This window comes from Schistocerca americana, chromosome 8 (assembly GCF_021461395.2).
Source record: "Schistocerca americana isolate TAMUIC-IGC-003095 chromosome 8, iqSchAmer2.1, whole genome shotgun sequence".
Lineage (NCBI taxonomy): Eukaryota > Metazoa > Arthropoda > Insecta > Orthoptera > Acrididae > Schistocerca > Schistocerca americana.
In genome coordinates, this window is record NC_060126.1 from 104,232,585 (window position 1) to 104,253,904 (window position 21,320).

The following is a 21,320-nucleotide window of genomic DNA, read 5'->3' on the forward strand; positions in this document are numbered from 1 at the left end:
AGAAACACTCAAAACTAGAAATTCTGCACGTATTACAACATAAGCAACAGTAATAAATTTGGTAACCTATAGACAACTAAAGAATGTTGTGTTTTTGTCATATAACAAGAGTGGTAATTCCAAAAACAAAATTACTACAAACTAAAAACCGAGCGAGGTGGTGCAGTGGTTAGCACACTGAACTCGCATTCGGGAAGGCGACGGTTAAAACCCGCGTCCGCCCATCCTGATTCAGGTTTTCCGTAATTTCCCTAAACCGCTTCAGGCAAATGCCTGACCGCGCGGCGTGGCCGCGCGGTTAGAGGCGTCATGTCACGGATTGCGCTGCCGCTCCCGCTGGAGGTTCGAGTCCTCCTTCGGGCATGGGTGTGTGTGTTGTTCTTAGCATAAGTTAGTTTAAGTAGTGTGTAGGTCTAGGGACCGATGAACTCAGCAGTTTAGTCCCTTAGGAATTCACAAACATTTTTTTCAAATGCCTCGATGGTTTCTTTGACAGTGTACGACCGACTTCCTTCCCCATCCTTTCCTACTGACGACCTTGGTGTTTGGTCCCCTCCCCCGAATCAACCCCGCTACAGTCGCAGGTTCGAATCCTGCCTCGGACATGGATGTGTATGAAGTCCTTAGGTTAGTTGGGTTTAAGTAGTTCTAAGTTCTAGGGGACTGATGACCTCAGATGTTAAGTCCCATAGCGCTCAGAGCCATTTGAACCATCTGAACCGAATCAACCAACCAACCAAACAAACAAACTAAAAACATGCATCGGAAGTAATAACATGTACAGTAAGATCTAATCCGTCATTTCTAGGGTTCTGTACTTCAGTTGGAATCATCATAGGATTTCTTTGTTATCTGTCTGTCTGTCTGTCCAATTGTTAAAGACCCTCTTCCTCAGAACCAGTTAGAAGTATCAAGTTGATATCTATGTCACGTGCTATGGTCTACGGTCCCTTGGAGGTGTAAATAATTGACGCTTCCGCAAGGCGTTAATTTGTAATTACGTAATATGGAAAAAAATATTTCTTTTGTCATTTGTTATCCGACTGTCCGTCTCTCCGTCCGCCTGTTAAGATCCCATGTTGTCAGGAACGGGTACACGTACCAAGTTGAAATTTACGCCACGTATTAAAGTCTATAGCTTCCTGGCGGAGTAATAAATATAAGCTTCTAACTCAATACATTCAAAAGATACGGCCATGTATGTCACATATTTTAATACTCACACACTCACTCGTCAAACGTAGAGAAGTTTGTAGGGTACTTACCGTTGACATAGAATCATGAAATTTGGCAAGAAGGAAAGTTTAGCAGTACAAGTAAAGGAAAACTATGAAACGTGTTAATTTTTAATTAATTTACACGAATAACATTTTTTTCCACTTGTTATCCGATTTCTTCATATTCCGGGATCGATATCTTGCAAGTTTCAATGTCCAGAACAGGAAAAAATCGATTCTTGGGATGAATGAAATGCTACAGACAGAATCAAGTTTGTGCGGAACCCTCAAAACGCGACTCCTATGCGCACCTGGCCAGTTTTTTACGGTAATTCTTGAATACCGGAGGTGCAAATACATGAGATTAAACCATTTTTGAGCCAGCCACACTTTCGTTGTTGGGGAATGGTTTCAAACGGAACACTGACATTGAACGCGGTGGTCGACAGAAGACGGTAAAGAGCAGGTTGCCCGGAACGCCAGTGGGAATTCCACGCCAGTTCTCGACGGACCACAGACCTGGATTCCAGGAGAGAAAGTACCGCATTTTGAAAGAGTCCCTCATACTGCGGCACTCGTAAGCAGCTTACTCACGAATGCAGTTGTGTGGGACGGGACAGGACCGGAACCAGCAACTCCTGGGCGAAAGCCGTAGAGCAGATTCATTGGCTCATAAATTGTCCACGTGACGCTACCGTGGGGCTGCTGGGAGAACTGGCCAGCTTCATAAATTCCACTTGTCCCGTTTATCGATTTTATTCGTAATTTCCTCACCACGAGTAACTGAAGTCGAGAATAGATTTCAGTCTACGGGGCATGATTTTTTAAGAAGGTTGCACTCTTAATAAGATGCTGCTGATATATGTAGATAATCTATTATTTACGAATAAAACTCAAAATAGGAATCAACATCAGTCATATCAGACATATGCTGTCGAAAGAGGGCGTAGTAATTCCCAATACGCGTCTCTCCATTGCTGGAGATACCTAGTACATCTAGGAAGTGCAATCACGGTGAGGTGCAGGCGAGCCAAGATGTGTCCTCCACGCAGCACCGGCTGGGCAATCCATGGAGGAGGACCTCATGTTAGTAACTCCTAATGTCACTTTTGAGCCAAAGTTGCCTAACTAATACCACCTGTTTTGTAATATTTAATTATTAATGTGTAATTTGTATTACAAGTGCCACAAATGCAGAACACTTCCGGATCCATAACATGACTTGTTACATTTAACGTGTACTTCCTTTTTCTTCTCCTAATTTTTAATCTGATGCTTCTGGACCAAAAATGTCGATAGCTGTGTAACCCTCAGTTTTTGAATGGTTTTTGCGTTAAAAATCCACATCTCATCACCAACTAGTAACTGAGGAGATTCCTTCCTAGACAAGCGATAAGCTTAGTTTCGAAAGATCTATTTTCATTACTAAAAACATTCTGCTCCGCGTTTATACTCTTCTCCTTATTTCTTTTGCTGTCCGCTCCTGGCAATTGAGTGGTCACCGCGACGGAATGTCACACCTAACGGCCCGGGTTCGATTCCCGGCTGGGTCGGAGATTTTCTCCGCTCAGGGACTAGGTGTTGTGTTGCCCTTATCATCATCATTTCATCCCAATCGACACGGGAGTCGCCGAAGTGGCGTCAATTCGAAAGACTTGCACCAGGCAAACGGTCTACCCGACGGGAGGCCGTAGCCACACGGCATTCCATTCCTCTTGCTACCTATCCGATCATTGACTTTCATCGTCCTAAAGACAAATAACATATAGAAGAATGGAAAATGAAATCGAGGCTCTGTTAGAGGGCGATCAGTTTGGCAGAACGAAAGATAAGGGCACAGCAGGTCTGACGAGCTTGATAAATCGAAGCAAGACTTAAGAAAAACAAAGACCACAAAGAAATAGCGTTCGACAGTCTGAAAAGGTCCAAGATGTTCGAAATTCTCATAAAAATAGGTGTAACGTACAGCTAAAGATAGATAATGTATCATATGTACAACAGCCAAGAGGGTACAATACGAATGCAAAACCAAGAGAGAAGTGTTCGGTCTTTGTTCAACCTCAGATACAGTGACGTAAATAAAGAAAAGCTTCAGGAAAAGGATTAAAGTTGAATGGCATGAGTGCAAATATGGACTGAGAGTAAACCAAAGAAAGGGGAAATTAATGGGGAGCAGCGGAAATGAAATTAGTGATGCAAATGTGTTGCAAATGGGGAGCTGACATTGTTTGTTTGTTTTTTTTCGTAAAAAAAAAACATCGCAGATATTCATAGGCGCTTGCAGAACGTCTTCAGAACTTCATTAGACTGTTTCTCAGTCACTTCACAACCGGGATCTCGCAACTTCCACCTTGCATCTGCTTGGTCCAATGAAGGATGCACCCTGCGGAAAGCAGAATGTGGATGATGGGGAGATTATTAACGCAGCAAGACGTTGGCTTGGACGTCGACCAGTAAAGTGGTATGATGCGCGTATATAAGCCCTCCCAGAAAGATGAACGGAGATTATGTTGGAAAACAAGATTTTGTAACCAAATGAGTGGAGAATAATATTGTGCATTGGAATTCTGTATAAAACCAACTTCCTTTCAGAAAAAAAAGTGTTGCATTACTTACTGAACGCGCCTCGTATTTCTAGAGAGGACTTCCCTCTTGAAAACTTTCCAGTTCGTCTTCCTGTACAGCAGATTAAGGGCTGTCTCTGTTGTTTTCGTAGCCTCTGCACGTGTTTCGTTTGTATAGACATGCGTTGTCGAAGGACACGGCGCAGCACCGTTGTTTGCTGTTGCCTGTAGCCAGCATGCTATTAAATTCTCTGTACCATCAAAGAGATGCATCAGATAACGTGCTGCGTATTTTCCACGTGTAAATACAGGCAGCGTCACTCAACATAAATCTGCGGTCAGAGGTGAAAATCACGAAAACATCTTTTCTCTATGGCGTGAGTGGCAGGAGTACTCAATATGCAAACAGCGGAACTCGTCCAGGATGAAGCGTTTGTTTGTCCTTTCTTTGAGTTTAATGTCCCGCCTTTACCGAAGTTGTTCCATCTGTATAACCTCTGGTTTATGTAAGTGCCTGAAAGAAAGTGTGGTGGGGACAAGACGTAGAGTAGTTACCTGCGCTTCTTGAGTTGAGAGAGAGAGAGAGAGGGATGGAAGCGCTTAGGTGAAAAGATTAAAGATTAAAGTGTGTAAAATCTTATGGGACTTAACTGCTAAGGTCATCCGTCCCTAAGCTTACACAGTACTTAACCTAAATTACCCTAAGGACAAACACACACACCCATGCCCGAGGGAGGACTCGAACCTCCGCCGGGACCAGCCGCACAGTCCATTACTGCAGCGCCTTAGGTGAAAAAAACTGAAGCGATCGTCAAGTGAGGTCTTAGGATTATGTCAGTCTCAAATTTCTAATATTGTAACGAAATTTCATCTTACAATAATTATTTGGAAATGAGCACAGTCAGAGTTAAAAGTACCAACTGCTACGAAATAGCCGGCCGAAGTGGCCGTGCGGTTAAAGGCGCTGCAGTCTGGAACCGCAAGACCGGTACGGTCGCAGGTTCGAATCCTGCCTCGGGCATGGATGTTTGTGATGTCCTTAGGTTAGTTAGGTTTAACTAGTTCTAAGTTCTAGGGGACTAATGATCTCAGCAGTTGAGTCCCATAGTGCTCAGAGCCATTTGAACCATTTTGCTACGAAATATACCGGGTGCTTATAATTAAGATGCAGCTACTCGTAGTTATCCAGTGTGGATTTTAATTATCGTATGTCAGCGAAACTTGGAACAAATTCTAATGCTTTAAAGCGGAACAGATTTACGCCGAAAAAAATTAGTTGCAATTTTGGCATCCAGATGCAAATGTGGCACTGTGAATGCATGAAAGACGTATAGAAATGTTTTCAAATGTAATGAATTACGAGCAGGACGCAGGCAGAAAAGGTCATATATTCGAGAGAGGCATAATGTTTATTTTGTTATTAACCGCTGCTTTCACATTTCGTTCAATATGAGCACCGGAGACGAGATGCTGCATCCTTCGTTTATTAATAACCACAAATGAAATTCTGTTAAAGACAAGTATCTTTTGACTCATCTTCTTCAGTTTTAGAGTAAATAAAAATTTTGATAAAAGCAGACTTCACTCTCATTATAGGATCCTTAACGTCTCCTATAGCTTTCCTAATTAGGCAGTATAACGATAACTTGGTACAGTAACAAATTCTGCTTTGCTGCGTCGGCCTTCTCCCTTGCGTACAGTGGCCAAATTAGACGAGAGGACATTGTTGTTTCATTAGCCGCAGTAGAAGCAGCTTGAGCACACACACTCTACCAAATCTATAGAGTCTAATTAAAGACGGCGCCTCTTCAACATCGATACTGAAGCGGTCCTGATGCCTCAGCTCCATGATTGCTCGAGTATTTCCATATGCCCACACGTGCGTATTGCGGTAATTTAGTATCCCATCTGTTGTGAATTCTGCCTCGTCTGTCAGCAAAATCAAACTATCAAGTGCTGACCTTTAACGGCCCATATCTCAACAGATATAGTTTTCCAGACAGATACGAGAGAGTGCTGGAAAATAATGCCTGTTCCCAATATAGGTTGAGGTATTACACGTCAGGCATATTACTTGGTCGGCTTTACCGCAACACGGACGCAGGCTGCAGCCCTCTGTCGCTAGAGGACTCGGAATTGTACAGTGTGCCGCGCTGGGTACCCGCGTGGTCTTAGCCGCCTTGTCACGGTTCGCGCTCCTCCCTTGTCGGAGGTTCGAGTCCTCCCTCGGCATTGGTGTGTATGTGCTGTCCTTAGCGTAAGTTGGTTTAAGTAAGGTTAGGTAGCCCAGGGGCCGCTGACCTCAGCAGGTTGGTCCTACAGGAACTTACCACAAATTTCCAATTTCCAATTGTGCAGTGTGACAAGGCGGCGCGTAATGCAACTCTGTTGGTGCGTGAGCAACAGCGTGGTGTGTGCACAGTGGGTGCCTCGAATGCTCACTCCTGACACGACACAGAAGAGGTTGGTCAAAAAAAAAAAAAAAAAAAAAAATGGTTCAAATGGCTCTGAGCACTATGGGACTCAACTGCTGAGGTCATTAGTCCCCTAGAACTTAGAACTAGTTAAACCTAAAAACCTAAGGACATCACAAACATCCATGCCCGAGGCAGGATTCGAACCTGCGACCGTAGCGGTCTTGCGGTTCCAGACTGCAGCGCCTTTAACCGCATGGCCACTTCGGCCGGCGAGGCTGGTCACCTTTCAATAATATCTTCGGGGTTTTGAGCGGAGTGTCATGGATTGCTTAACAACATTGTGATAGGCGATGAAAGCTGGGTTCACCATTTTGACCCCGAAGGCAAGAGAGGACGCCAAAAACTGTAAGACCATGTCACCAGCAGGAAAAGTCATGCTCACAGTGTTCTGGGACGTTTAAGATGTGGTGCACTTCGAATTCATGCCTAAAGGCACCACCATGAACTCTGCAAGGTAATGCGAGGCCCTCAGAAAACTGAAAGCACGGTTTCGAAGAGTTAGTTCACGCATATAGCACCTCCTTCAGCATAACAATGCCAGACCACACACGTGCGCTGAGACAGCTGCAACAATCCGACGCCCTGGGTTCACTGTCATCGGTCATCCTCCATACAGACCCGACTTGGCGCCATCCGATTTTCATCTGCTTCATCAACTTAAAGAGTACCTCCGAGGACCTCCCTTTGATAGTGATGATAGTGGTGGAGGTTGTGGCTCCGTCGATAAAATCAATCACTCTACAGCGAAGGTATCAACAAATTGGTCTCCCGTTTGGAGAACTTTGTTCGTCGCCTGGGTGACTATGGTGAGAAATGAATGAGACATGTAGAATAAAGCTGTAGAATGTTAATAAAAGTTTGTTTTATTTAAAATGTTTTAAGGGGCTCCGGAAAGGCTCAAAATCATGAAAAGTTAAATTTTTACTTTTTTGCGTTTTCTGAATCTGCAGACTATTACCTTTTAGTAGATATATAATTTATTCAATTCCGAAGACTACAACTATTTTTAAATTTTTTTTGAAATATGTTCTACCTGGGCGTGATCCACTGTGGCGCTGTTAAACTGCTGTCAAATGGTGTTATTATTAACGTCCGTGTTCATCAGGTACATTTTAGTGATGTGAGATAAAGTATGTGTTGTGGCTAACCTGTGATAGTTCAATATATATCGCTGGTGTGATTGTCGATTGTTTCATGTTTATTTACTCTGTCGTTATCTCGAAAATATTCGTAACTAATTCTGTTTCTTGAGTTTCTGTTTTGTTGAAGTATAATAATGAGTAAAAGTAAAGTTATTAGAAATCCTCTGAAGGCTTTTAAGAAAAGGAGAAATGTTGGAAAGCCAAAGGTATGTGTTATTACTGTAAACAATAAAGACGATAACCAAATGAGTGAACCTAACCTCTCAAGTACACCTGCCCATAGCAGTCAAAGTGGGAAAGAAAATACTTCACAGAAGAAGCTTGGTTCAACGAGTGAAAACTATGAATGTTTTATGGGCGAATCGGATGTGAATGAAATATTTGATATGTCGGTTCTCAAAGGAATTTTTTCAAACTGTGTAAGATGTATTCATTGTAGTGAAGTTGGTCTGGAACTCTCCATAATAAAGCACGTAGGACTTGCTAGTGAAATACAACTGAAATGTGATAAGTGTTCATACATGACCACCTTTTGGAACAGTGTTGCAGTAACTGCAACTGAAGAAAATGGTAGCAAACTCTACGAACACAACAACGAGCGATGCTTGCTTTAGACAAAGAACGCCTTTGGGCTGCAGACAGGGCTGTAAAGAGTCTAGAAATACAAGCAAGAGTAAACAGGAGGAGGAACAAGAGGAAGCTGGAGGAGGAGTTTGCAGAGGATGAAGATAATCCATCCTATGGACCTGGAATGCACTAAAAAGTTAATCCAATCTTTGTCGCTCGATTCCCAAAACTTTTATTTTCTCATACTAATTACATGTTTTCTAAGGATCTTCCAAACATATTTGTTTCAAACTTTCAGTAAATGTTACACAGTACCTTCTGCATAATTTAACACAGCCTTTTTCCAAAAAACTGTATATTTTTGAATATATAAATAAAAAATTGCAAAAAAGTTGTGAATTTTCATTACAATAGAAAAAAAATCATCTTTAATAACTGAACTAAAATTTTGTAAAATCCCTGTGTTAAGTTGTGGCCCATATTCCAATAAATAATCTGTAAAAAGTTCAACTTCCTACCTCAAATACTTTGTGAGGAAAGATGTAATTTATAAGCGTTATTTCAACATTGCAAGTATAGGGCGTTCCGGAGCCCCTTAATAATTTCCACACAAAAATTCGGACACATTTCTTTTCAGGAACCCTTGCAATTATAGGAACTTTTCTTTTAGTTTTGACCAGGAATATGTTACACTCTTTTTATAGATTCTGCATAAAAGAAATGGCTAATAATAGAATCTAGGGCCCTCTTGGATAAATTTCTGTGGACGACCATGAGTGACAACATCAACATGACACTTCCGCCATACAATTCTATTCAACTCTATAGAGTTCTGATCAGGAAGCAGTCAAAACTGTCTCGGGTGCAGTCAGTGGTTGAACCGTATCGATGTGTTGGTTGCAGCTGTTCGACAAGCTGAAGGCGGAGCGCGGAGCGGACCTGATCGCCCGCAAGGTGGTGGGCGTCGCTGGGGACGTGGCGGCGCCCGACCTGGGGCTGTCGGCGGCCGACCGCAAGACGCTGTGCGAGCGCGTCTCCATCATCTACCACGCCGCCGCCACCATCCGCTTCGACGAGGAGCTCAAGAAGGCCGTCATGCTCAACACCAGGGGCACCAGGCTCATGCTCGAGCTCGCCAAGGAGGTCAAGAAGCTCGATGTAAGTACCATGCTGTCAAAAGCAATCCGTACCCAGACTGGATGTCGAACGGCAATTTGTAACAGTCCTCCCCCTCTCGTCGTGCTTAAAATGTTCGTTTAGCGGTCGAAAATGTAATCTGGATCACCAGAATTTGCATTTAGTCGGGGGCTAAGAAGTTACATACAGGTGAACAAGCTAAGTTTAACAGCTTTGACCGTTCGCTTATTACCAACCGCAAGTCCCTGTTGTCAACTTTTGATAGAGATGACAGTATTTGTGCACTGAAATTCAAAAATGGCTCTGAGCAATATGGGACTTAACATCTATGGTCATCAGTCCCCTAGAACTTAGAACTACTTAAACCTAACTAACCTAAGGACATCACACAACTCCCAATCATCACGAGGCAGAGAAAATCCCTGACCCCGCCGGGAATCGAACCCGGGAACCCGGGCGTGGGAAGCGAGAACGCTACCGCACGACCACGAGCTGCGGACACACTGAAATTCAATAGATAATACAAGGTCCAGTCCAGTCACATTAATATGACCACCACGTGCTATAACCACTCACAGACGGCATATGTCAACATTAGCGGTACAGGATAGACGCTGAAGACCCAAAGGAACTGGTACACCTGCCTAATATCGTGTAGGGTCGCAGCGAGCGGACAGAAGTGCCGCAACACAACGTGACATGAACTCGACTACCGTCTTAAGTAGTGTTGGAGGGGACTGACACCATGAATCCTGCAGGCCTGTCCATAAATCCGTAAGAATACTTAGGTGTGGAGATCTCTTCTGAATAGCACGTTTCAAGGCAAGCCAGGTACGCTCATTAACGTTCATGTTTCAGGAGTTTGATGCCCAGCGGAAGTGTTTAGAAGAGTGATCATGGAGCCACTCTGTGGCAATTCTGGACGTGTGAGGTGTCACATTGTCCTGCTGAAATTGCCCAAGTCCGTAGGAATGCACTATCGACATGAATGGATGCAGGTGATCAGACAGGACGCTTACGTACGTCACCTGTCAAAGTTGTATCTAGACGTATTAGGGGTCCCATATCACTCCAACTGCACACCCCCTACATCATTACAGAGCCTCCGCCAGCTTGAACAGTCCCCTGTTGACATGCAGGATCCATGGACTCATGAGGTTGCCTCCATACCCGTACACGTCCATCCGCTCGATGCAATTTGAAACGAGACTCGTTCGACCAGGAAACATGTTTCCAGTCATCAGCAGTTCAATGTCGGTGTTGACGTGCGCAGGCGACACGTAAAGCTTTGTGTCGTGCAGTCGTCAAGGGTAGACGAGTGGGCCTTCGGCTCCGGAAGCCCATACCGATGACATTTCGTTGAATGGTTCGCATGCAGGCCCAGCATTGAAACCTGCAGCAATTTATGGAAGGGTTGCACTTCTGTCACGTTGAACGATTCGATCTTTTTCCGGCAACAGCGATGACGGAGATTTGAAGTTTTACCGGATTCCTGATATCCACGGTGAAATGGTTGTACGGAAAGGTCACCATTTCATCGCTATGTCAGAGATGCTGTCTCCCATCCCTCGAACGCCGATTATATCACCACGTTCAAACTCACTTAAATCTTGGAAACCTGTCATTGTAGCAGCAGTGACCGATCTAACAACTGCGCCTGACACTTGTTGCTTATATAGGCGTTGCCGACCGCAGTGCCGTATTCTGCCTGTTTGCATATCTCTTTATTTGAATACGCATGTCTATACCAGTTTCTTTGGCGCTTCAGCGTATAAAGCGTGTTGGTGGGGGAGGGGCATGGGGGGGAGGGGAGGTGGGGGGGTTACCCAAAAAAATAGTACATTCGTTGTTGTATGAGCTGTAAATGGAGCGATTTATCTGACGTCATGGTCATTGGCTTTCAGGCCAAGGGTGGAAGCATTTCCGAAACGGCTTATTTTGTAAACTGTTAGTATGCCCCCATGGCTAAAGTATAAAGTATACTGCGCATGGCAAATGGCGCTTTTCAAAACTGATTTCATCCACCACATACCATAGATGACTGCGGTGAATGACGGCTGCAGAAATGTGTACGGGCGAATAAATGTGCAAATGTTGAGCAGTTGAACCAAGCGACTACTAATAGCGTTTCCTCGTCGACCGTTCAACGAACGTTGCTGCATATAGTATTCCGCACCTTTGACCACTGTTCATAGGGGACGAAGGCTAGAATTTGCACGCCAATACCGTAACTGAACGTCCAATGAGTGGTGACAGATGAATCACGTTTTATGCTTCATCGTACGGATGGACGTTGGCGTGCACTACGACAGTTGTCGTAAGGGCCCAGGGCGGAGGGGTATTCATCTATGGGTAGCATGTTCACACACCCCCCCCCCCCCCCATATGCAATTTCTTTTTCCTTGGCACGATGACATTAACCGGCGGGACAGTGCTACATGTCGAATAGCTTGCAGTGTACGTGCTTAGTTCGACGTGCACCAGAGCGTTCACCATACTCTACTGACCAGCCAACCCCTTCGATCTAAATTCAGTCGAGAATCCGTGGGACGACGTCGAGCGGTCTGTTCGTGCCATAGATCCTCAACTGAGAAACCTAGCGTGTCTTTCCACGGCACCGTAGTGAGCAAGGCCCCACATCCCTGTCAGTACTTCCCAGAACCTCCATGAGTCTCTCTCTACCTACTCTCCCGCACTGCTAAAGGCGGTTATTCAGACTTTTGACAGATCGTCACATCAATGTGACTGGTTCGCGTGCAATGCATTTGGTTTTACTTAGCGAGTAAGAAAAAGTACTTGCAGTTGACATCACTGTCCATCAGACGACAAATTTGATTAACAACTGTTTCGCCCGCACTCCCAGTCATGGTTGACTTACAGCACTGGCTGCGTCAGATTCATCAACAGTTTGATCTTACCATCAGTTTTTTATTTATTTTTGAGTCATCAGTCTTCTGACTGATTTCTGGTTTGATGCAACCCACCAAGAATTCCTGTCTTGTATTAGATCCTTCATATCAGTGTAACACTTGCATTCTACATCCTCAATTATTTCTTGGATATATCCCAATCCCTGTCTTTCCCTATAGTTTTTACATTCTACAGCTCCCTGTAGTACCATGAAAGCTATTCCGTGACGCCGTAGCAAACGTCCCGTTATCCGATCCCTTCTTCTTGTCAGTGTTTTCCATACGTTCCTCTCTCCGACAATTCTGCAGGGAACCTCCTCATTCCTTATCTCATCAGTCCACCTAATTCTCAACACAGCACCATATCACAAACGCGTCGATTCTCTTCTTTTCCGGCTTTCGTGCAGCCGATGAGTCAGTACGATACAATGCTGCGCTCCAAACGTAAATTCACAGAAATTTATTCTCAAATTAAGGCCGATGTTTGATACCAGTAGGTTTTTCTTAGCCGAAAATGCTCTCTTTGGCTGTCTAGTCTGCATTTTATGCACCCGCTAGTTCGTCCATCACATGTCAATTTGTTGTCAACGTAGCTAAATTCCTTAGTTTCATTTACATTGTGGTAATCAATTCTGACAATTTTATTGCTAATCTCATATCTGTTGCTTCTCATTTGTTTCCTCATTTTACTCTCAATGCATGCTGCATGCTCACTAGAATATTCGTTCCATTTACCATGTCCTGCGATTCTTTCTTCCTTTCCCTGAGCGTAGCTACGTCTTCGGCGAACCCTAGCATTGATATCCTTTGACCCAGAATTTTAGTTCTTCTCTTGAACTTCTCTTTTATTTATATCACTATTTTTTCGATGTATAGATTGGACAGTAGAGGCTTAACACTGCGTCGCTGACTCATACACTCTTTATAGTCCAGGCACTTCTCAGTTGGTCTTTTTTTTTCATTCATATTATCTCCTGCTTCTTACTGTACAGGGAGAGGCAAATAAAAATCGCCCAGAGAACAGAGTGGCTAATGGTTCAAATGGCTCTGAGCACTATGGGACTTAACATCTGTGGTCATCAGTCCCCTAGAACTTAGAACTAGTTAAACCTAACTAACCTAAGGACATCACACACATCCATGCCCGAGGCAGGATTCGAACCTGCGACCGTAGCAGTCGCGCGGTTCCAGACTGAGCGCCTAGAACCGCTAGACCACCGCGGCCGGCAGAGAACAGAGTTCCAGGATACAAAGAAACATAGCAAAGGAAAGGCAATACAGTACTAACCTGACTATAACATATGTTGAAAGTGACCATCAATCATTTGTTGACAGTTTTGGGCTCTTGTCAGCAAGTTCCTGCTTCTTACTGTACAGGGAGAGGCAAATAAAAATCGCCCAGAGAACAAAGTTCCAGGATACAAAGAAACATAGCAAAGGAAAGGCAATACAGTACTAACCTGACTATAACATATGTTGAAAGTGACCATCAATCATTTGTTGACAGTTTTGGGCCCTTGTCAGCAAGTTCCTAAAGGCGGATCGAAGCAGGACTGCTGTAATTGCTGCTTTCTCATCCGAAATGTTGTGCGGCAGTTCTTGAAGAGTATGAGGGTTGTTGCGATACATTTTGTATAACATGCGTCTTTCCCTATAGCTTACTTCTATTGTTTTAAGAATTTCGAGCAGCTTGCACTATTTAACACCCTCAAGTGCTTTTTACAGGCCTTTTGATCCTATGAATTTTGTTGAATCTTAAATCAAATAATGGTTCAGGCAAGTACCATTTCTCATCATGTGCATGCGATTGTTAATCTTGAAACATTTGTGCCATCATTCGTCCGACACGTTTCGTTCATAATTTCTCATTACACTACTTTTTCTCTAAATTCTTTAATTAATAGCTCTCCTTTTATCGCACTTTCGCTTCATGCCTTCTGTCGACACTTAGCTCCAGTGGTGGTTGCCGTGTCAGAGCACAAGAGCACGTGAACACCCTACTTTTGAGACCTTGCGAATTTATTGGCTATTTTTCTCTGAATGTTGTTAATCGTAACATAGATGAGGTACTGTGAAATATACGGCCCCTAAATCTACCCCGCTGCTTCTCATGCAGACCTTCTGAAACTTGGCGTCAGCGACGCAAGCACATCTTCAGCTGTGCACGTTTTAAGGGGCTTCTGCGCATGCGCAGCTGGCATGACGAATTGCCACATGGTTCTAATATATACAGATTAGATTAACAATGTGCACGGTTTGTGGAGTGCACAGGCACGCCTTACTACTCAACTACAAGTTTCATTCTGTGTCTCTAAGTGGTAGCACACTGCGGCAGACGGTCATCTTCGCTCGTTTGGCAGTTGTAGTTAAACCAGCAATTCCTGTTTCAGCCTTTCAAGTTTATCTGAATCAAAAAATTTGTGATCATCCAAAATGTATAATCACGAGTCGCTACTGCTTAGCTCACTTATTAGTCACAGTAGTCTATATAACTCGTATTACTCGACATTCCTTTTTCTTCCCATTGCACCACACTTTCGTAATCGATTCTTATCTCCCAGCCTCTCACTCATGCTTGAAAACGCACTCGCGCTCTACGCGAAAACCTCGCATTGTCGAGACGACAAAGTGCAGCAAACGCAATGATGAATCAAGACGAAAGCGTAAACTTCCCAATGGAGATCTAAAATTCGTTCTGTGTTCCCGATATACCCTTGTAAGAAGGTGGCATAGAAGCGAAGGTAATAACCGGAAACGAAAAACGGAAGTCAGTATTCCTGTCAGAAATTCCGCTCATTTCCACTTACCACTCACCTTCAAAAGCACCAATCTATGGCAAGATTAGCCTACAGTATGTTAAATGTTATACAAAGAAGATGATTAACTGCATTTTTTTCCAATGCAGAAAACAAACGGAGAAAATATCAACGAAGTGAGTTCTCTTCAGGTAGTAAATAAGTAATTTACGTACCGTAATTTGTATCACACAACTGCAGTAATGGTTGAGTCCAGTTTACTAACCATCAGCTAACGACAGCGTCCGCGCGAAGTGGAACGATTAGAGCTGCATAATGCTAATGACAGGGGCGTGCACAGAACCGGTTCCTCCTCAGCGAAATTCTTTGCATCTTCCGTAAACAAGTGGGCTGACGAGTGTGCAAGCTTTCAGGTTGAAGTGAGTGTTGACTCGGTACAGTGTCATACAGTAGACGAAATGTCCCATGATGGCTATACCTTATTTGTTATTTATTTTGTTATTATCATTATTATTATTATTGGTAGTAGTAGCAGTAGTAAAACGACTGCAAGTTTCACAGTGGAGGCAGTCGTTTCTGTTTGACGTAAGTTGAAGTTTAGTACAGCATACTTCCAGCTTTATATCATGTGATAGGAATGGTTCAACAGCACATTTCACAAAGAGAAACAAAAGAAAAGAAAAAAATGATGTCTGTACTATATTCTTGATTTTGAGGTCAAAATTTCTCCGGATTGTGAGAACCATGGTAACAAGAGTCTACACGTGCTACCTAACGCCATAACACAGCAGCTGCATTTCAGTGTTATCCCTTTTTTGTCATGCATGCTTCCATCACACCAGTTTCTGTCAGTGTTCACGGTTTCCATAATTCGTTCCGTAGTATCTACTGATCGTACGGAACAGTATTGCCTCCAGTTCTTGCTACTGACTGATGTGCATGTCGGCTTGAAGCTGATTATATTATTTATACATAATGTACACGTGTATTCCACGTTCTGATGACTATTAAAATAATAGAAATGCCTCAAGAAACTTCGTTAGCACGGCTTCGTGGCTTCTTTAATCTCTCGTACTACTGCAATAAATACACACAACTCGTGAAAGTTTTTAAAAGAAATTTCCATACATATAACAGCTGCACTGGAACATGTTTGATTAAGTATTGTTCACTCATTTATTCACACATCGTCTTCTGTAAATTCCAACCTGAAGGAGAGCCTTGGAACAAGGAAAGTCGTACAATGACAGGGAAGAAGCAGCCACTGCAGACATTTTCAGCGCCAGTGTTTGTCCAGCAAGGGGGGAAGAGGTGGCGGCGTGAAATTCCTGATCACCAGACTTCGCGCCAATATCCTGGTTTAAATACCAAACCTTCTTGCAGTGTCTCACGAAGTGAGGTTGTGTGTCGCTGTTGAAGGTGATCTCGTCCGTTGGATGGGAACTTTGAGTTCTGCGGCCCGCTCCGTGTTATTCGAGAGGAGCGGAACTACACTACTGGCCATTAAAATTGCTACACCAGGAAGAAATGCATATGATAAACGGGTATTCAATGGACAAATATATTATACTAGAACTGACATGTGATTACATTTTCAGGCAACTTGTGTGCATATATCTTGAGAAATCAGTACCCAGAACAACCACCTCAGACCGTAATAACGGCCTTGATACACCTGGTTATTGAGTCAAACAGAGCTTGGATGGCGTGTACAGGTACAGTTGCCCATGCAACTTCAACACGATACCACAGTTCAGTTCATCAAGAGCAGTGACTGGCGTATTGTGACGAGCCAGTTGCTCGGCCACCATTGACCAGACGTTTTCAATTGGTGAGAGATCTGGAGAATGTGCTGGCCAGGGCAGCAGTCGAACATTGTCTGTATCCAGAAAGGCCCGTACAGGACCTGCACCATGCGGTCCTGCATTATCCTGCTGAAATGTAGGATTTCGCAGAGATCCAATGAACGGTAGAGCCACGGGTCGTAACACATCTGAAATGTAACGTCCACTGTTCAAAGAGCCGTCAATGCGAACAAGAGGTGACCGAGACGTGTAACCAATGGCACCCCATACCATCACGCCGGGTGATACGCCAGTATGGCGATGACGAGTACACGCTTCCAATGTGCGTTCACCGCGATGTCGCCAAACACGGATGCGACCATCATGATGCTGTAACCAGAACCTGGATTCAGCCGAAAAAATGACGTTTTGCCATTCTTGCACCCAGGTTCGTCGTTGAGTAAATCATCGCAGGCGCTCCTGTCTGTGATGCAGCGTCAAGGGTAACCGCAGCCATGGTCTCCGAGCTGATAGTCCACGCTGCTGTAAACGTCGTCGAACAGTTCGTACAGATGGTTGTTGCCTTGCAAACGTCCCCATCTGTTGACTCAGGGATCGAGACGTGGCTGCACGATCCGTTACACCCATGCGGATAAGATACCTGTCATCTCGACTGCTAGTGATACGGGGCCGCTGGGATCCAGCCCGGCGTTCCGTATCACCCTCCTGAACCCACCGATTCCATATTCTGCTAACAGTCATTGAATCTCGACCAATGCGAGCAGCAATGTCGCGATACGATAAACCGCAATCGCGATAGGCCACAATCCGACCGACGGTAACGTCATGGTACGCATTTCTGCTCCTTACACGAGGCATCACAACGTTTCACCAGGCAACGCCGGTCAACTGCTGTTTGTGTATGAGAAATCGTTTGGAAACTTTCCTCATGTCAGCATATTGTAGGTGTCGCCACCGGCGCCAATCTTGTGTGAATGCTCTGAAAAGTTAATCATTTGCATATCAAAGCATCTTCTTCCTGTCGGTTAAATTTCGCGTCTGTAGCACTTCATCTTCGTGGTGTAGTAATTTTAATGGCCAGTAGTGTATGTGTCGGCACCGGGTTTCACCCTCTCCCTTCTCTCATCATCCTCATAATTCGATACAAACACTGAATTACACACGTAGCCGGTTACACTCACCTACGCTCCAAAATTACACATATGACTGAGTCTCACATACAGTATCCGCAAGCAAAGGAGGCAATGTGGCGGAGGAACATAGGTTGTTTAAATTATATATATATATATATATATATATATATATATATATATATATATATGTGTGTGTGTGTGTGTGTGTGTTATGTAATTTGTACTCATCTGAACCCGCTGCATCGTATAGGTCATATATGGACATTGTTTATTATGCCATGAGAGGAATACACTGCTATGTTGGATTATATTATTGTTACAATAGGCCAATTTTGGCGAGATTGTTATCGTCAGCTTATATGAGCTAGTCTTGATGTCCAGGTGATGTCGCTGTTTTAGCTGCTGTCACTACTGTATAAGTTTGCTCCTTTGATGTTCGTGTAGCCTGTAACTATATAACATCGCCGACTCATCTGTCAGTGCAGCTTTCAAGTAACATCATTATGACATAAACTTTCATGATATTGGACGACTTCAGAAATAACTGCTCCAGTTACAGTTTAACACCCACTATAGCTCCATCAACATCAAAGTAGCAAACTTATACAGCAGTGACAGCAACTTAAACAGTGACATCATATGAACATCAGGACCACCTTATATAACCTAACGATGGCAATCTCGCCGAAATAGGCCTCTTGTAACAAAAAGTATAGCCGAACACAGCAGCGTCTTGATCTCGTGGCATAGTGTATACATTATGTATTCAAGTCACTAAAGTAGGTAACACTTCGGACTTCAAAGAAAATTCAGGAATTTCAAAAAAAGGCACATTTTTTCCTCATTTATTGCATGGAGGGTCAATGATATACACACCAGTAATCCTTCCTCCACATCTCCCCTCTCCCCCCCTCCCCCCTATCACCTTTAAAGATCGGAACTCCATCGAATAAAACAGTTTCATACATGTGAGTGCTTTACAAAAGGCTTTTGAGAAAAGCTAGTTCACATCAATGTTTATGACGTCATATGTCGTGCAATATGTGTCGTACAGTGATATAACTTTGCAGCTATATGGAGTGCATACGTGCAAATTTGTTTTACAGAGATAGTAGTCAAGAAATAATAAACTAAAACATCAAGCTTGAGGCTGAGACTTTACTGTAAGACAGCGAAAACGTAATAAGCGATAAACTTGTTTGCCTTCCATTGTTTGGTGGGGGTTTCAGCGAGAAAATGTTTCGAAAAGGTGTAAAATTATGTGGGAAGCTTTTTGGAAATCGCTAAGTGTTCTCTTTCTTAACTGGATGACTATAGTTTGTGTAATTTGCACGCCTTCAGTTACGCTGATTCAAGACATCGCCAGTTCCTAATTTTAACACTTCAGTTATTCTTGTAAGCCTTTGACTTAAGATTATACCTCTTAGTGAGAAGATTATGACCACATTTTAAACTTTTAAATTTGGTCAATATCTACGAGGGTTGTTCAATAAAGATTGATCATAATTTTTTATGGTCATAATTTCGCGCGCTAAAATTTAATCTTATGGTATTCTGTTAGCTTAATGTCGCTTCCCGCGCACGGGATCCCGGGTTCGATTCCCGGCGGGGCCAGGGATTTTTCATGCCTCGAGATGACTGGGTGTTGTGTCATCTTCATCATCATCATCTTCATCATCATCATCCATCCCCATTACGGTCGGAGGAAGGCAATGGCACACCACCACCGCTAGGATCTTGCCCAGTACGGCGGTGCGGGTCTCCCGCATCGTCCCCTACGCCCCTCCTCTTCATCATCATCATACCATCATCATCACCATCTTCAATGTGCAACAAACACGCCGGCCGTAGTAGTTTCATTGTTAGGACTCCTGGTTCCCACAAGTGAGAGTCAGGCAAGGTCAGACATGTTCAGTATCGCCTACCGCTGCAATGGAAGCAACACCGAGGAACAATATGCGGCTTTGAAATTCTGCTTTCGTCTCAACAAATCTTCAGATGAGAGCTATACAATGTTACAGGAGGCCTGTGGAGAGTCTGTTCTTCACTACAGCATAGATCGAAGGTGGTTTAAAATGTTTAAAGCGGGGAGACAATCAATTTCATAGGAAGGTGGACCCAGTGCTCCAGGTACTGCTCTTACGGAAGAAAACATCAACACTGCTGCTGCCATTGTGAGAGAGAATCGACGAATTACCTTAAGATCACTTTCTAAAATACTGAACATATCATTGGGTGCCACCCACACCTTGGTGACAGAAAAATTACACATGACACGTGTTTGTGCGCGATGGATTCCAAGACTGTTGATTCCCGAACAAAAGGACATTCGCGTGCAGGTCTCCATCATTTTGATGCTAAGAGCAAACAGGAAAGCTCAGTGTGGAAATCTCCTTCATCGCCAACCCCCAAAAAATCAAAAGTGGCATCTCATTCTTTGATATTCATAGAATGGTTTATCAGCATGTTGCACCTGCACACACATCAGTAACTGAAAAATACTACAGGAATGTCTTGAAACATTACAAGTCCATATCAGGCGCAAAACACCACATTTCCGTGAAACGGGCTGGATGCTGCACCACGATAATGCGCGGAGCGTATTGCCAATGTTGTTTGCTGAATATCTTGCAAAAATCAACGTGAAGTACATTCCTCACCCTCCCTATAGTCCGGATTTAGCCCCATGTGGCTTTTTTCTGTTCTCTAACATGAAGCAACGCCTTCATGGGAGGCAATATCAATCATCAGATGCAGTAGTGAAGGCTGCAGAGGCGATTTTGAAGGACATCTTAAAATTAGTTTCCAGCATGTATTTGAAAACTGGCAGAAACGCTATGACACGTGCACCGCATTCAAGGGACACTACTTTAAAAACATCCATCTAAATTATGGGGATGAGTAAAGATATGTTGTCAAAAAAAAATTATGATCATTCTCTACTGAACAGCCCTCGTATATGGAAAATACTGAGACTCGGATATTTGTTGCTCCTGAAAGCTGTCATATAGGCAGCGTGCAACTGCTCCTATTAGAGACGTATGTGTGTGTGCGTGTGTGTGTGTGTGTGTGTGTGTGTGTGTGTGTGTGTGAATTCCTAAGGGGCCAAACTGCTGAGGTCATCGGTCCCTAGACTTACACACGACTTAAACTAACTTACGCTAAGAACAACACACACACACACCCATGCCCGAGGGAGGACTGGAACCTCCGGCGGGAGGTTCTGCGCAATCCGTGACATAGCGCCTCGAACTGCGAGGCCACTCCGCGCGGCTCCTATTAGCCATTTAATAATACAGATTATTTGTTTACACCGAGAAGACTATTGGCGTGGTGTCCAATGCGAGTAACTGTGTCGACAGAAGTCGAATGGCCTCAATCGCTACCGAGAATTTTCTCGGCGCAGCCAACCTAGAGTACATTATCGAGCACACGATACCATTTGCAGTACTACCACCTGGTCATAAGTGAAAGCAGGCGTACAACTCGGAAAAGATTACAGAAATGTTGTATGTAACTTAATTTGAAATGGTTATAGTTTAGTGAGATGTAGAAGGAAGACGGGCTTTGGTCGTAGTATTGCAAACCAAAGTCGTGTGCTGGCTCTCCTCTC

General features: G+C 43.8%; 1 protein-coding gene across 1 annotated transcript in view; it reads left to right on the plus strand.

The window, feature by feature from the left end:
* Positions 1-21,320, plus strand: part of LOC124544668 (putative fatty acyl-CoA reductase CG5065) — a 241,998-nt gene that overhangs the window by 167,848 nt on the left and 52,830 nt on the right. The window contains exon 3 of the mRNA XM_047123286.1: positions 8,871-9,125. Within this exon, the coding sequence (XP_046979242.1) occupies positions 8,871-9,125 (255 nt within the window). The remainder of the gene's footprint in view (positions 1-8,870; positions 9,126-21,320) is intronic.